At 41.1% G+C, this 16,486-nt stretch overlaps 1 protein-coding gene across 9 annotated transcripts in view; it reads left to right on the top strand.

Annotated features, from left to right (window-relative positions):
• DIP2C (DIP2 acetate--CoA ligase C (putative)) overlaps positions 1-16,486 on the top strand; it is a 1,026,208-nt gene that overhangs the window by 853,246 nt on the left and 156,476 nt on the right. For all 9 annotated transcript variants that reach the window (XM_078663289.1, XM_078663292.1, XM_078663288.1 and 6 more), the window contains 2 exons: positions 14,105-14,241; positions 15,661-15,869. In XM_078663289.1, the coding sequence (XP_078519415.1) occupies positions 14,105-14,241; positions 15,661-15,869 (346 nt within the window). The remainder of the gene's footprint in view (positions 1-14,104; positions 14,242-15,660; positions 15,870-16,486) is intronic.

The raw sequence follows: 16,486 nt of genomic DNA, 5'->3' as shown, positions 1-16,486 counted from the left end.
GATGGAGGGGTTTATTTCTGGACTTGTGCTACTCTTTCTCATTGACCATACTTTGGGTGGTGTGCGTTATGAGTGGTGAAGTATCAGTCACAATTTCAAAAGGCCCAGATATGAAGGTTGGAACCACATGGGTTGCAAGTCATGCAGAGTTGGAAGCACAAGATGACGATCAGCTGCGTGTGAGAGGCCCTCATTCTATAGACTTCTACAAGTGCGAGTCTTAAAGGACAGTTGGCTCGTAAGTGAATCGAGAGCCATTCCAATCCCTCAGTGCATTACGCTAACCCTCCTTCTGCCAGATGCTCTTTCAGAGAAGTATGTAAATCAGTATGAATTGTTGCTCATTGCTTTGCAGCTTCTCTAATTTTATTCTTTAAGTAAACCGATTCTATGCATGTGGTGGTCCTTGTGTTCCTGCGCTTCTTGCAGCTTAGCTTCAATATGCCTACTCCAGTCTTGCGAGTGTCTACCTTGTGCAGGTATGTTATGCCTCACTTGAGGATTCGCTCCAATTTGTGTTAAGCCTGCCTGTCAAAATGTAACTGAGGAGATGTTAAAGAAGATTAGTTCTAAATAGTGGAGCCATTTCCTGAGGGTTTTGTATACCTTGTGACACTGTCCTTCTGGTGCAGTCCAGCATCTGATGGTATCCATCTTTGGTATGTTGCGTTATTTGCCAAAAAAATCGAGTGACACGCCAATAGTACATTTGTATTCTAGTTTGTGACGCTCTATTATTTTGCTATTTATTATTTTAAACAGCTGTCTTCAGCTTGTGAGATAGCTAGGATTAAGACAACAGAATTTCTCTCAATTAGAATTCATTGGAGATTATTGGAAACTGTATTCGTCACAACTTATCATTTTACCACTGGTGAAGGGAATGTGGCTCCAGGAAGAGGTAACCCTTCTTCAAACGCCAGCTCATGACTAAAAGATCATGAAACATATTTTCCTGTTTAGGGTCTGCATTTGTCGAAAAGCAAAGGAGTAGAAAGATTTGGGAAAATTGGTCTATGGGTGGATAGGTTGAATGAATGAATGAATGAAATAAAATGTATACTGCGCAACTAAAACCCGAAGGCATCAAGGCGCCTAACAAAACAAATCAAAAACAGAAAGGCAGAACACAACTACAAATATGCCTTCGCGAAAAGCCGGGTTTTCAGAGCCTTTCTAAATGACTGCATGGTGGGAAGGGACTTAAGTTCCACCGGAAGAGTATTCCACGACTTAGATGCTAGAGTGGAAAAAGCTTTGCCACCCCATTTAGCTCTACGGGTGCGTGGAACTGATAACAAAAATTTGTTGGTGGAGCGCAAGTTCCTAGAGGGGCTATAGAGGGACAGGATGGATCCAATCCCAGTAGAACTGCCTCTAGCCAAGGCCCCGTAGGTCATGCACAGAGTTTTAAAAAGAATCCGATCTTCAATGGGGAGCCAGTGTAGCGATTTTCTGGCTGAGGTGGCCGAGGCACGTCTGGGCAGATCTAATACAAATTTGGCCGCCGCGTTCTGGACCACCTGCAGGCGCTGCAGCAGACCCTTGTTTAGTCCTGCATACAGCGCATTGCAATAGTCCAGACGGGAGCCAATAAGTGTGACCACAACTTGTTTTCTCGCCTGCTGAGAGAGATAGTGTCTAATTTTCCTCAGTACATAGATTATACCCCAGCAGGTTGAAACTGTTCTATTGACCTGTTGACGCATGCTGAGGGTAGGATCAATCAGAACTCCTAGATTTTTGGCCAAAGTGGCAGGGACAGGACAAGCTCCCAGTGAGTCCGGCCACCAGTTCGCCGACCATATCTCTTCCTTTCCTCCGAACACCATGACCTCCGTCTTCTCCCCATTTAGTTTCAATGAATTGTAAATCATCCATTGAGCGACTGCCTCCATACAAGATCTAAAATTGGAGGCAGTCGTGCTGGCCGGCTGGGAGAGAGAGACGAGGATCTGGGTGTCGTCGGCATAGGAAACTACCTCCATCCCGAAAGATCTAATAAGTCTGGCAAGTGGGGTCACATAGATGTTGAAAAGGGTCGGACTTAATGCCGACCCCTGAGGGACCCCACAATGCACAGACCGGGATGGAGATAGGTATAATATTGTATAATATTTAATAAAATAATGATAAGTCGATCTTGTTAAGTAGAGTGGGTTTATTAAAACCTCATCCACGAACAGCCACAAGTAACTGACAAATACAGAACCCTTCAAGCAAGTACATTCTGAGAATTAAGAATGAGGAGTGGAATGACAGATCTTAAAGGGGAAGGAAAGGTATAACTAGAAAAGGAGAGAACATCACACATCTCCCTTCCTTTACAAAATGAAAAAGAATATCACACATCTCCCTTTCTTTATAAACAAGAGCAAGAGACTAAGTTAAGCAGAGAAAAACAAGCTAAACATAATCTTTTAAATAGTACGGAGCACTACGAATTCTTTGACTTCTTGTATAAGGAGATGATAACCTGTCAAAAGAAGAGTTAGAAGGAAGGGAAGAATTATTGCACAAACCAATGTCATTATGAGATGAGTCACTAAACAAATTAGGATTAACAACCACAACACGACTCTTATTCCAAATTCTTCCATCTTCAGTCTTAATAGCATTTTTGAAAATCTTGATAACAGCTCTAACATCAGTATATTTGGACCACGGTTTACGTCCAACTGGGGTCTTTATTTTTACTAGATCACCAACTTTTACTTCATGAAAATTAACACTTTTTTTTTTGTCAAAGTATGACTTACGTGCATTCTGTTTGAGCAATTCTCTTGTCCTCCAATCACCTATGTCATTGTTCACTAGACCTTTATTTAAGCACATCCACCCAGGACACAACAAGGTATTAGGAATCCTCCCTTTGAACAGCTCAAATGGTGACCTCCCAGTAGAGGAATGAGGGACGAAACAATAGGTATTTATCCTGTTTTGGAGAGTGGTCTTCCAATTTAAACCTGAAGCACGAGCAAGTTGAATTGATTCCTTCAGAGTTTTATTGACCCTCTCTACGGCACCATTAGTTTCAGGGTGATATAGTGAACACTTTTTTTGAGTAACACCACACTTTTTTAGAAAATCAACAAAATGTGAGGAACAGAACTGGGGACCATTGTCAGATAATATACTATTTGGAAACCCTTCCTTACAAAACAGAGGTTCTAAGAACTTAATGATGGAATCAGAAGTAATTTCCCTGACAGCAGAAACTTCAATCCACCTTGAGTAGAGATCAATTAATACAATGAGGTAAGGAGTATCAGAAACACCTGATAAAGGACCCAGAATGTCAATGGCAACTTCATCCCAAGGATGACCAGGTAAAGCCCTCTTAACCATGGGCATTTGTTTTGTTTTAAGGATCTTATCGCTAGAACAACACTCAGGACATTCTCTGACCATTCTTTCAGTTTCAAGATCCATACCCGGCCACCAGAATTGCATACGTAAGAACTCTTTGGTTTTCACAATCCCCAAATGACCACAATGAGCATGGGTCAACAACTTTCCTCTTAGAGAAGAGGGAGGAACAAGTTTAGTACCACGAGTTAACAGACCATTATTTACAGAGAGTTCATCTGAAACTAACGACCAAGGTTTAGACAGGCGAGAATTACTCATTAAAGAAAGAATTACATTGGATATTTCTTCATCTTTGCCCAACTCCGACCTCCATTCAGTTTCATCAATTGCACCATCAGTAATTTCACACACATTAGTACATTCATCAGGTTCACACAAATCATCGTGATCAGCATTCTCACTGTTAACTAATCTAGATAAACAATCAGCCGACCTGTTAGCTATCCCAGGAATATACTCTACTTCAAACTCAAATTCTTGCAGAGAAACAATCCATTTTCTGATTCTTGAGGAAATGGCATCAAGACCTTTCTTTGAAAAGACCTCTCTCAAAGGCTTATGATCAGATAATACACACACCTTCGTTCCCCAAATGAGATTCTTGAACTTTCTCAAAGCCCAAAAAATGGCAAGAGATTCCTTCTCTATTACAGAGTAATTAAACTCTGATCCTCTAAGGCAACGAGAAGAACAACAAATAAGATAATCTTTACCATTTCTCTTCTGAACCAAAACCGCACCCAGGCCTTTATCACTTGCGTCTGTAAACATGACAGTGGGTAGTCCAGGAACAAACGCATGAAGAGAAGGAGCTTTTTTCAACTCTTTCTTGATACACTCAAACTCTTCCTTGCATTCACAAGACCAGTCAAACACAACATTTTTTGCAGTCAATTTTCTCAAATTATGGGTTTTGTCTGCGAAATTTGGAATAAATTTACCATAAAATTCTACCATGCCCAAAAATGAGAGAAGTTCATCTTTACAAGTTGGATCCTTAACTTTGTCTATAGATTCAACAAGTTCCTTCTTTGGAAAAACTCCATCACCAGTGATACGATGACCTAAATAGTTAACTTCTTGAACTCTAAATTTGCATTTAGATCTTTTTAAGGTCATGCCAGCACCAACCAACCGTTTTAATACGTCAGACACACGACAATCATGCTCAAGAACATCATTTCCATAGATTAACAAATCATCCTGATAGCACTTAACACCTGACAAGCCTCTTAAGATCTTTGACATAATACGTTGAAAGACCGAGGCAGCCGAGACGAGGCCAAAAGGCATTCTCTTAAATTTAAACGTACCCATAGGTGTAATAAAGGCAGTCAGGTCTTGGGAATAAGTATCTAGCTCTACCTGATGGTATGCGGAAGCTAAATCAAGAGTGGTAAAATATCTTGCACCTTCTAAAGTGCTGACTATCTCATCTATATTAGGAAGGGGAAACCTGTCAACCACTACTTCTTTATTTAGGGCCCTTAGGTCAATGCAAAGACGAATTTCACCAGTATGTTTCTTTGCTATAACCACTGGAGCAAGCCACTCTGTTGCCTCCACAGGTACGATAATATCATTCTTCACAAGTTTGTCAAGTTCTTCCTGAACTTTCGCTTGTTCTATAAGGGGAATCCTCCTTACTTTTGCTACAACTGGAAGAGCATTGGCTTTTAATTTTATATGATGTTTGTACCCACGCAAACACCCTAATTCTTCTTTAAAAACATCTGGAAATTGTTTTGCTAAAGACAAAGACAAATTTTCATCACTCTCGTTGTTACTTACAGAGTTAGATACTTCATGAATCTGGACTTGGGGAGAGGCATTTGGATCAAGTGTCACTCCTAAATAGCGTTGATGCAACCAACCTAATAGTGCATCACCTTTCTTTGACACATAGACTTTACCGACAGTGATCTTTGAACCAAGTTCTATCTCAGCCATGAAATAACCCAGCATCACAATAGGTTTTTCACTATACCCTAAAGGAAAAATATCACATTTGAATAGTTTTACCTTGCTTTTAAATAGCTCGTTATACAACTTTTCATCAATTATGGTTATCTTAGAGCAAGAATCAAATTTTAAATTAATCATAGAGCCTTCAACACTTAACTAAATGAGATGGATGGTCTGATTTGTCATCATTAACTTCAAAACAAATTGATCTCACATGAGGTTGAGACCATCTTCTTCTTGAGTTATCACTATTATATGTTTTGCTTCTGCACAATTTCGCAAAATGACCCCTCTTATTACATAAATTACATGTAACCTTCAACGCAGGACACATTGGTGAATTAGCCAAATGATTATTTTGACCACATCTAAAACAAGAAAATTTGTTACTGGAGGAAGATAAAGGAGAATTAAATGACCTAGCATGCTTTTCCTCATTAACAAAATGTTCTACTTTTTTTAATTGATAAACAGTCTCATCTACTTTTACTTCATCTTTAGACTCAGGAGTAGACGGCTTTTCTTTCTCTTTTCTAAGTTCACCAACACATTTCGTCATGTGTTCCACTTGTTTTGATATAGTCAAAACTTCTTCTAAAGGAGGCTCATCTTTTAGCCACAGTTCTTTTCTTATATCGTCATGTGCACATCTTAAAACGAACTGATCACGTATTCTTTCATCAAGTGTCTGCCCAAAGTTGCATGACGAAGCAAGTTTTCTCAAGGAAGATACATATTCTTCTACTGTTTCATCTTTCTTTTGTTCACACAAGCCAAAATGGTACCTTTCCATGATGGTGCTAAGTCTTGGTAAATAATGCCTGTCAAGTTGAACAATGGCTATTTCGTATTCATTAAGGTTTCTTTGTTCTGCAGCTGTTAAGTCTGGCAAATGTTCGAGAACATCTTGTCCTTCACCCCCAAGACAATGTAGTAAAAGTGAGTGTTTCCTTTCAGCACTCAGATTGGTTCCGCAGACTCTAGCGTAATTTGCAAATATTTTTTTCCATTTTTTCCATTTTACATTTGGCTCTCCAGGACTTGTAAGGAAAAAAGCAGGTTGCGTTACATTTTGCATTTTTTAGACAATAAGTAAATTTTCTCTTTAAATTTAAATAAATATATAACCTGTAATTGGTCTTTTCTTATGGTTAATTTTCTTTTAATTATGTCTTGTTTATCTAATGTCTGTATATTTTCTTCCTTTGTGCCACTATATTAATGTGTTAGAAGGAAATAACAAATGCCAATTGTCCAAGAGCTCTAAATATCAGTCTTTTTCTAGGACAATGTTCCACTTTCTAATGCTTGTTAGCTAGAACAGAACGTGTTAAGACAAAGGACGTTCTAATAGAATGCAGTGTAGGAGATTGAAACAAAGGACGTTCTCTCGGAACACAGTGCAGCTCTCCTGAATCACAGCGTTATAAAGACGTTAAAACGCAAGCAACAATGGGCGTTCCACTGGAACGCAGCGTAGCTCTTCTGAAGCGCAGATAAATACGTCAGCATCAGCTTTGCAGTTCGTCAGCGCGTACCGCGTTCTTATCTCTAGTTGGAACGCAAGCGTTTGAAACGCATGTCGACGTCAGCAATTCAGAAGCAGAGCGCGAGCATAAACGGGTTCGTCTTTCATACGCAAAGTCTTTTAGTTTAGATCTTCCCAATTCCTTATATTAAAATAATACACCTCCCGCTCTCCTCACCACCAAGATACTTTTAAGACTGCCGCTGGGAAGTCTTCGCTTCACTTGAAACTCGAATGGACAGCCGCTGGAGGAGAAAGCAGGTCAGGAAGCTTGTTGTGTTGTCCTGTTGAGGTCGTTTCCGATCGTCGCCAGTATAATATTGTATAATATTTAATAAAATAATGATAAGTCGATCTTGTTAAGTAGAGTGGGTTTATTAAAACCTCATCCACGAACAGCCACAAGTAACTGACAAATACAGAACCCTTCAAGCAAGTACATTCTGAGAATTAAGAATGAGGAGTGGAATGACAGATCTTAAAGGGGAAGGAAAGGTATAACTAGAAAAGGAGAGAACATCACAATAGGAAATCCCCCAACTTCATCCTCTGCTCTCTCTGGTCGAGGAAAGAGGTCAGCAAACGCAGGGCAGACCCCTCAACCCCAATCTCCCTCAGGCGAGATGGTAAAACCGAGGGAGAGAGGGTGTCGAAGGCAGCCGTGAGGTCTAGCAGGATCAGGAGGGTGGTCAGGCCCCTATCAGCACGTGTGCGGATGTTATCCAGCACTATGGTAAGGGCCGACTCGGTGCTATGTTCCCTCCTGAAACCATGCTGAGAGTAATCCAGCTGACCTGAACTTTCCATGAAGCCCGCGAGATGCTTATTCAGATGGATTTCCAGCATCTTCGCAGGAGCAGGGAGCAGTGAGATCGGGCGGAAGTTCTTTAATACCCCAGGGTCGAGAGATGGTTTCTTAAGCAAAGGCTTTACCACTGCCCTCTTCCATTGCTGAGGGAAGATGCCGTCCCTCATAGCCCTGTTCATAATCTCAACAAGAGGGGGCAGGAGAGATTCCCTGCACTGCTTGAGGATCTTAAGCGGACAGGCATCTAATGGGGAGCCAGACCTAGTTTTATTCAGGAGATTCTCTAATTCCTGAAGAGAGAGAGGAGGAAAGAAGGCAAGGCGCCCCAAGGAAAAGTTCTCAGCAGGAACTGGTGCAGAAACAGAGGGGACAGAGGGCACAGTAATAAAAGTCCTCTGCAGCTCTAAAGCTGAATAAATATCAGCGATCTTAGTCTGAAAGAAAAGAGCTATGTTGTTACAAAGTTGCTGAGAGGTAATGACATGGTCCGGGATCTGCAGGGATGTGAGAGAGTCAACAATCTTGAAGAGCTCTTTCGGGGAGGAGAGTGAAATAGTGAGAGCCGTAAAATATTCCTGTTTCACCCTTATTACCTCCACCTTATAGCCCCTCAATAAGATCTTATGCGCCTCTTTGTCCCTTAGATCCCAGCTGGTATGCCAGAGACGCTCCTGTCTCTCTGCCTAAGGAGTCTTAGGTGCTCAGAGAACCACGGAGCCGAAGGTTTTTTCCTCGCCGAATAACGCAACCGGGCAGGAGCCAGTTCGTCAAAAGGTTAGGTAATGGGACAAACCACTGCTGCCTCATTTGTTACCACAGATGCTTTGCCTTTGGAAACGCAGGATTTCTCCCTCTACTGTAGTCAACTGTTGTCCTCACTTTAAACTTGTCACCTTCAATCCCTGTGCGGTTCTTGTTACACAGGACTGGCCTGGCTTTATGGCAGGTATAGCTGTACAGGAGCAGCCTTTCTTGTCTTAAGACCACCCAGGTTATGCAGCTGTAAACTTGCATTTTCCCCTCATGTAACCAGAAATTCAGTACATTTTTTTTTTTGTGCACAAGTGAAGCTGGGCAGGCATTCGCCCATAATTCTAATTTCTCCTAAAGTTGGAGGAGACAACCCAAGCTTGTCAGTATGACACCAAAATTACATCTTGAAAGAACCTCTCCATTCAGATCCTATGCTCTGGCCCCTGATTAAATAATGAGTTAGTTGTCCTGACTGGTGTATCTGACTGGTATTGTCTTACTGCCAGCATGGTTGCTGGGGATGACAGGACTGATAAGTGACTTCATCAGTATGTACGTAGTGCCCAGGAAGCAACTTTGAGCTTCCAGTGAGAGTGGGACAATTTCTATTGTGCCGTAATGAAAGTGAAACCAAACTTATTTGATCTCACTTCACTGGTCAAATCAACCTTAAATCTCGGAATTGGCTGATGTAAAAGGAGGCTCGATTCACAAACTCTTGAGTTTGTCTAGATAACTACCGGGTTTTAACGTCTGGTGCAGCACGAGGCATAGACGATGTGAATGTGTGATGGGCTTTTCAGGTTCTTACATAGAGATGGAGTACTTACCAGTGAGTTTGATTATATGTTCATATATGACTGGTGGCTTGATGATCCCAAGATCTAGGTATATTTTCTCTGTAGTCAGGAATGTCTCTTGAGCAGTTTCATAATATGTGGAGCTGAACAGGCTTCTGCCACATGTACAAACCACCCTTAATATTGACTGCCCACTAAATTAGAATCTCAGGGCTTGTGGTAGCTGTTAATGTATTTTGGAAGGTTAGTAGGGTTTGGATTAACTCCCCCACCTCTGAATTCAGATTTACATTTTCTGATTGATATATAAAGTTATGAGAGGTACCAGTTTTAGAATGTACCCTACCAAACCAGCCTAATTGCACAACCTGGGTAGAAGAGAATCTCACTAGGAAATACCCGATTCTTCTAGTATCTTCTGTCTTTAGCATCTTAAACACATGTGTGTTGACTGGAAAACATTAGCTCACATCTGCTTTTTATTTATTCATTAATGTATGTTCCTGCATTATGTAAACGTGAGTGATTTTGGAAGCTCAGAGTGTTGGCCCATGTGGGGTGTACCTTATTGAGAACTTTTGTATTTTGCAATCGCGCAAAGTATAGGACTAGAGCAATAAAATAAATTGAAAAAAGACAGTTGGTGATTAAACAAATGAGTGAAACAAATGTAACACTATTTGGTAGATTTGAAATTCGGTATTTGCATTCCATGAAGAGAAAGTATACACCATTCAGAGGTTTGCTATAAGATCTTTTGCGCTTGGTCATCCTTTACCTTTTATATGCAAGATGTTGAAATGGCTTTACAGATTGCCACATAATCAGGTTTAATATACTCAGTGCTAACTCTTGGATAATTTTCGCCCTTCACATGTTTTCTTTGCAAGGACGGGAAGCTTGTTCCCAGTCTCTGGTGTCCAACAGTATCACCGAACATCTCTAAAGTGTTAAATCACCTATAACCATCTGTACCAGTCTAGTCTGAGGACCTCCTGCACTTCACATGTGGTACCATACCATGTAGACTGGTCAATGATCCAGTCCATATATGCTCCGTACTGAGATCGGGAGTTAGGAAAAGAAGCTGCTGTGACGTGCAACATGTCGTCAGAAAAACCAAACAACCTCCTCAAACTCAGAAACACTTAACAATTTGATTAAAATGACCGGAGCAAGATTAAACATTTACAAGAGAAAATAGCCACGTGTACTAGTAGTTTATCAAGTCAAGCTGTATAAGCTGGGAGGTACCTCTACAAAAGGCTAACAGCGGATGTTTAGCAATTAAATAATGAAAGTAATATGGATTGAAATTAAGAATGTGCACTCGTCATTTGCAAGATTATGGAACAGAAGCAGTCATTCGTAGTTTCTACATCAAAGAATTGCAGAATGTTGGAGATGACCCACAGACTTCACCAGAAATAAAATACAATAAATAAGAGAGGTAAATGCTTAAGGTTACAGTGTCCAGTCGAATGGATAGCAGGGTAATAGAAATTCAACAGTTCAGATCCTACCAGTTTCCTTAATGAAAAAAACACATAGTGCTCTAGCAAAAGAGAATAGAAAAAGAAGGGTTCTTCGGTTTTGACCCCACAGTGCTACTTGTACAGTTTTCCAGGTACTCAATTTCCAAACTTAACTCTGAAACTGGATTTCAAATTATCTTAGGAAATAGCCCTTAAATGTATCCTTCACCCCAGGGATTGAGTACCCCACGGCACTTTTACTGGAGAAATGTGAAGGTGGTCATGGTCAAATTGTTTAGTTTCTACTTGTTGGATGTCCTTGTTGGTGGTCTCAGAACATAGAATCTGTCGCAAATGCAATTGGTAAACCTCAACTTGCGAGGGCATTCAGGTGTTTCACAACAACAATTAATAGTATTGGAAGGAGGCTGCTGCTTCTCAGCACCACTGCTTTTATCCGTATTTATAGCAGTAAAAGAAACGAAATTATTTTTTTAAGAGCCTTTGACCTCATGAGAGCTGTACATCAAAAATGCCCACATTGTAGTACAGTGTACTCCGCGCCATCCATTTTCCATAAGTTACATTATGTTTTATTTAAGGCAGTTTTCCTCTCTCAGAATTGATAGGAGAGAGTAATTCTGAAAGATCCTGAAATATAGCTTAGTCAACCTATTGCCTAGATGGTCGTTATAGACTGATGTGTATCCCCCTTACAGTGGTAGTTGCCAGCAGGGTTTTAAGTGGGTCTGTTCCTGATGGGGCGTAGCACCGGCAGTTCTAAAAAGCAGGTGCTGAGACAGGTCTCTATTGGGCTCTCCATTTTTGCCGGGGGGAGGGGGGATGACTTGTTTATTAGAATTCCAGTCGGGTGGCACACTATGCTAAGCACAGATGTTTACCTTGCATATTTTTAAGCCACGCCCCTTTGAGAGACCCCCTACTTTTTTCATTGCACTTAAAGCCCTAGTTGTCAGTAGTATTCAGACTATTGCCAGGAGTGTAATTTGGAATGTTAATTGTATAACTTTATATTTAGAGCATGTTCTTTTTTTAGAGTAACTTCTGGGTCAAGAGTCGCTAAGGTGGAGATTCACAGAATAGTGGGGATTACAGCCTACCTTACTTCCTGAGATGTCACTACCTTCAGTGGGACATCTGAGACAAATACTGGTGTCACTGGGTATCATGAATTCGTAGTCCGTGGTATCTTGTGGTGGAGCTGAAACCGGAATAAATGGTGGCAGTAGGTGACCAGTAGCCTAACTCACTTTCTGTCATCCCTGAAAGACTTAATGTTGTAATTTTTTAGGTTCATTTTAGGACAAGACTTCAGGTCAGAGGCGGGGCTTAACCAAGATGAGCAAGGAATGTGGGTCTCATAGCTCAATTTCGAGCTAGCCACTCTCTAGGGGTGGAACTTTCCAGTTCAGTGTCCCCTCCTGTGCAGGGCTTCCAAGGACATGCTGCAAGGAGTCATGGCTTTACTCCTAAAGAGAAGCAGACCACTCGTCACTTTTTCTTTTGGTGAAAAGGCAGCCATCCTTACTTCCGTCTGACAAACCAGCCTCCACTCGAAAGCCTACTACTATTATTCAGATGCATTGCTCCTCTTTTTATTTTTGCATCATTAGAAGGCTGGCTGCTGTTAACACGATTCTTTTTTCTGTCCGAGTACCTATGTTCCCTCCCTCTGAGTCAACATTCACCCTCGATTCAGTAGAGAATTTCGACATAATCTGCAAGACAAGATGGCGTATCTCCCGTTCACGGTCATGCCAGGCAGGTGGGCCTGGGCTCGGTCATGGAGTGGTATATCGGAATTTGGAAAGTCATTGTAAGTGGTGCCAGTTGTAAGCAGGCAACTAATCCCTAGTGGAAGAAGTAAACACTGGGCAAGGGAGAGAGATCTGGGATAAGGAGTGGGCTATGTGAGATGGCATCATTTTGTTGTGAAAATCTGTTGGGGAATACCCGGTGTAAAAAAGTTACGCATCCTACTGGCAGGACTTTGTAGAAAAGCTCTATCAAGTGAGAGACTCTTGTGGCCGAAAATGAAGTGTAATCTAAAAACACAGGGTGCGTGTTATCTTGCGTGGACACAGTGACACCACGCTATACCTTCTATGGTCATGAAGAGTTTTAAGAGATCCCAACCATGTTTAGATTTGTTCCATGTCACCGGTACACCAATTTTTCAATTTCTGGACTTTGTTTTTGCATATCTTTTTTTTTACAAAATCATTATCAGATGTGTCTCTCCAATTGACTCCATTAAAATGCTTACAGACCACAACTCCCAGAATGCACTGTTTTGTCAAAGCAAAGTCCAAGAAAGGAACAGTGGTGTCCCGATGACATGGAGCCAACTGGTCGCCCTATTCATGCTCCCCCGGTTTGGGATTACTTGTTTCATTATATTTACCTCGTAGTTGCACATTCTGAAAAGTACGTTAGAAAGAGGTGAAAAAAGATTATATGTACAGTTGTGATATCTCAAGCCACTGCGGCTAAATTCACGTTACATTTCCGTCATGATTTAAGAATTCCCTTTCATCTTTACCCTAATAAGAGGTGTTTCTCTTTGAAACAATATTGCCCTCCTGTGGCTAGACTGTAGAAATGACGCGATTCGTGCGAGAAACTCCCTGCGAGGATAGAGCGATATTTTTGTAAAAACTCGAACAACTACAGAAACACACCATCTAGTTTGAATTTAAATGTGGGTTTCTGTAGGTTTTTAATTGCTTTGCTCCCCCTTTGTGAAGACGTGTTTTACTTAGTTGTGAAAAAAACCCATAATCTGCCAATGTTTTCCCTAAAAAGAACAAGGGCGTCTTCCCCGCCTTCGGTGTATCTGAAGCGAGCAATTACAATGATCCGTGTTTTTAATTAAGGATTTTGGTCTTTCAGAACGTTCATTGCGTATTATTGTTGTGACGGCAGGTCTCTTATCAAGAAAAGTTAATTCTGGAATTGACCTATGATTTTTATGTTACACGCACATTTTCCAACCTGTCTTGTAAGTAGGGTCTACAGAGGCAATAGTGAATGCCAAAAGAAATGCATGATTCAGCACATGTGTACGCGTGTTCTTTTTCATCCAGTGGAGCAGTTTCGACACAACAAAAGCGTTCTTTAAACGCAGCATTGCGTTATAGTTTGTCTGTGGAGAGCTTGTTAAAACCGCATTACCGTTTGCTTGAAACTTGTGTTTGCGTTTCTTAGCACGCCTAGACTATTTTTGTCTAGATGAGGCCGTGCACGTCTGCCTGTCTAGAACCATATATACTTTTCTCCCACTAACACTGCATTTGAAACCCTTTTCTATGTGGTTAATGTTGACCTTATTCATTTTGAAATGTTTTTATTTTTTATTTTAAACAAATTTTTCTTTTCCCAGCGATAATGTGTACAGTGAAACCAGATGGGATTCCACAACTTTGTCGAACGGATGAAATTGGGGAGCTTTGTGTATGTGCTATTGCTACGGGTACTTCCTACTATGGCCTTTCGGGTATGACCAAAAACACGTTTGAGGTGAGTGCGAGGCAGGTGAATGTCGTTGTGTCTGCTAAGGCTCTTGCAGGTTAAAGGGCGAATTGCTTTCAGAAGGCCACAAAGCCTTCTCCTACCTTGTAGACAGATTCCCCATCTCCAGTGGTTCTCAGCATACACACAGCCCGGACACTACAAACAAGGCAGCATCCTTTTCCATCTATGCACCAAGGATGTGGACCAGCATCAATGTATCCATCAGGACCGCCCCAACGCTGCTCAAGTTTAGGAAGGGGTTGAAGACACGTCTCTTTAAATAACACTACACCCGAGTGCAGCTACTTCTCTGTCCATTCCATGACGAGTGCTCTGCTTACTGTAGTCTATCTAGCTTCTCGCTGTAGTAATACCACTAACATACATGGTCACTGCAACAGAGATTCTCTTCTACTCGCCCTGATCTGAACCACATTTTTCTTGTCAGTGCTTTACCATCTCTGCCCTTTGTTTGTTCCCAGTTTTACTCCCCTGTTAGCCATTTCTCCTAGATCATTATAAACATATTTACATGCATTTTACTCAAACGTTTTTGACTGGTGTATTCATTGCAGTTCTTGATAATGTTCTATCCGATGGTAAGTGCTAGACACCTTAATGTGTTCATTATTGTTTAGGTTTAAGTTGACTTATGCTTAAATCTGTTCAGTATTCTTGTGGTGTGGCATGGTTTGTTATTTAGAAGTACAGTTGCACGCGCCTTTACTGTCTCTCTCAAGTATTTCTGACTGTAGCTGAAAGATCTGGTTAGAAAAACATGTTAGTTGTCCATGCCCAGGGTGGTGATGGCATCTTATTGATGGTAGAAAATCATGCCTGGTTGTCATTGATATCTTCGTTTTGATGAACCCTAAGCATCACCAGCGGCTGTCTTCGATGGTGCCTTTTTAGCAGATAAATTGGTGTAATATTCCCAAACGTTGTTGATAATTGGTGCATGATAGCTCCTCATTCGTCGTCCTAATGTGATGCCAAACCCGCATCTCATAAAGCAATAAAGGCCCATTGTTTCCTAAATGACTTCTCTATAATTTTTCTGTTAGTGAACCTGCAGAGTTGTACATGCCACACCTGTGCTTTGTTAAATAGTCTTATGTCTGTAATTTATTTTCTCACCCTCTCTTGATTGTCATCAGTAACGACGATCTTCAAAACTTGACCTGGTTGATGCCTCTTTCAGTGATGTGGTAGCTACAAAAAAAGTTAGGAAAGGACATATCTTGAATTGTCAAAGATGCCCTTAAACGGAGTGCAGATTAAACAGAGGCTCTTCTTGTGAGCACCATCTCAACTGTAAACAATCTTTAAAGTCTGACCCCACTAGGTCAGGCTGTGCACTGTTCTTGTCTTTTGCAGCTTCCATAAAAAAAAATACAAACCTAATAAATACTTTACAATTTACAGGTGTTCCCCATGACAAGCTCAGGTGCCCCCATCAGCGAGTACCCCTTTATAAGGACTGGTCTGCTGGGGTTTATTGGACCGGGTGGACTGGTGTTTGTTGTGGGCAAGATGGATGGGCTAATGGTCGTGAGTGGACGAAGACACAATGCAGATGACATCGTGGCAACAGCATTGGCAGTGGAGCCCATGAAATTTGTCTACAGAGGAAGGTTTGTGCTCTACTATTTAAAAATAAAATCTACTCTTGCGGTAGGAATGGGGTTTGTGGTTGGAAGGGCTCTTTTAATTTTTATTATTTTAAGGGTGAACAGTGTAGGAAAATGTCTGTATTGGTTGCTGACTGTAGAGGCACACTGTATGCTCGGATGTGTATATGAGGTTATTAGTATTATTTACCCACAATGCGCCTTTCTTGGAAATTTATTTAGACAAATGAGTCAATTTGAAAAGTTGGATAAATAATTATTTATTTGTTTCTAGCTCCAAAGCATTCCATGTTTATTTTTTATTTATTTTTGGATGCACCAAGCCCATATGTCCATTCTAACAAACTTTGGATTGGTTTCCCTGTTTAAGATTTACTTAAGTTCGATCATATCCGAAGAGGTAGTATCAATATCGAGAGAAGTACTAAAACATGCCATGTGCTTAGTTCCTGTACCAATTATGGTGACTTTGCCAAGCTGCTTCCTTCTCCTAAATATATGCCCTGTCTGATAACTAATGTGTTAAGCCCCTTTCCCATGTTCTGTATAGCACACATTCTTCCCCCCTCCTTGCTGAGTTTCCCCGCACACAGCATATTGAGAGCGATAACACCTGAATG

The sequence above is a fragment of the Lissotriton helveticus genome, chromosome 10, assembly GCF_964261635.1.
Source record: "Lissotriton helveticus chromosome 10, aLisHel1.1, whole genome shotgun sequence".
Taxonomy (NCBI): domain Eukaryota; kingdom Metazoa; phylum Chordata; class Amphibia; order Caudata; family Salamandridae; genus Lissotriton; species Lissotriton helveticus.
This window is presented reverse-complemented; position numbering and strand designations above follow the sequence as displayed.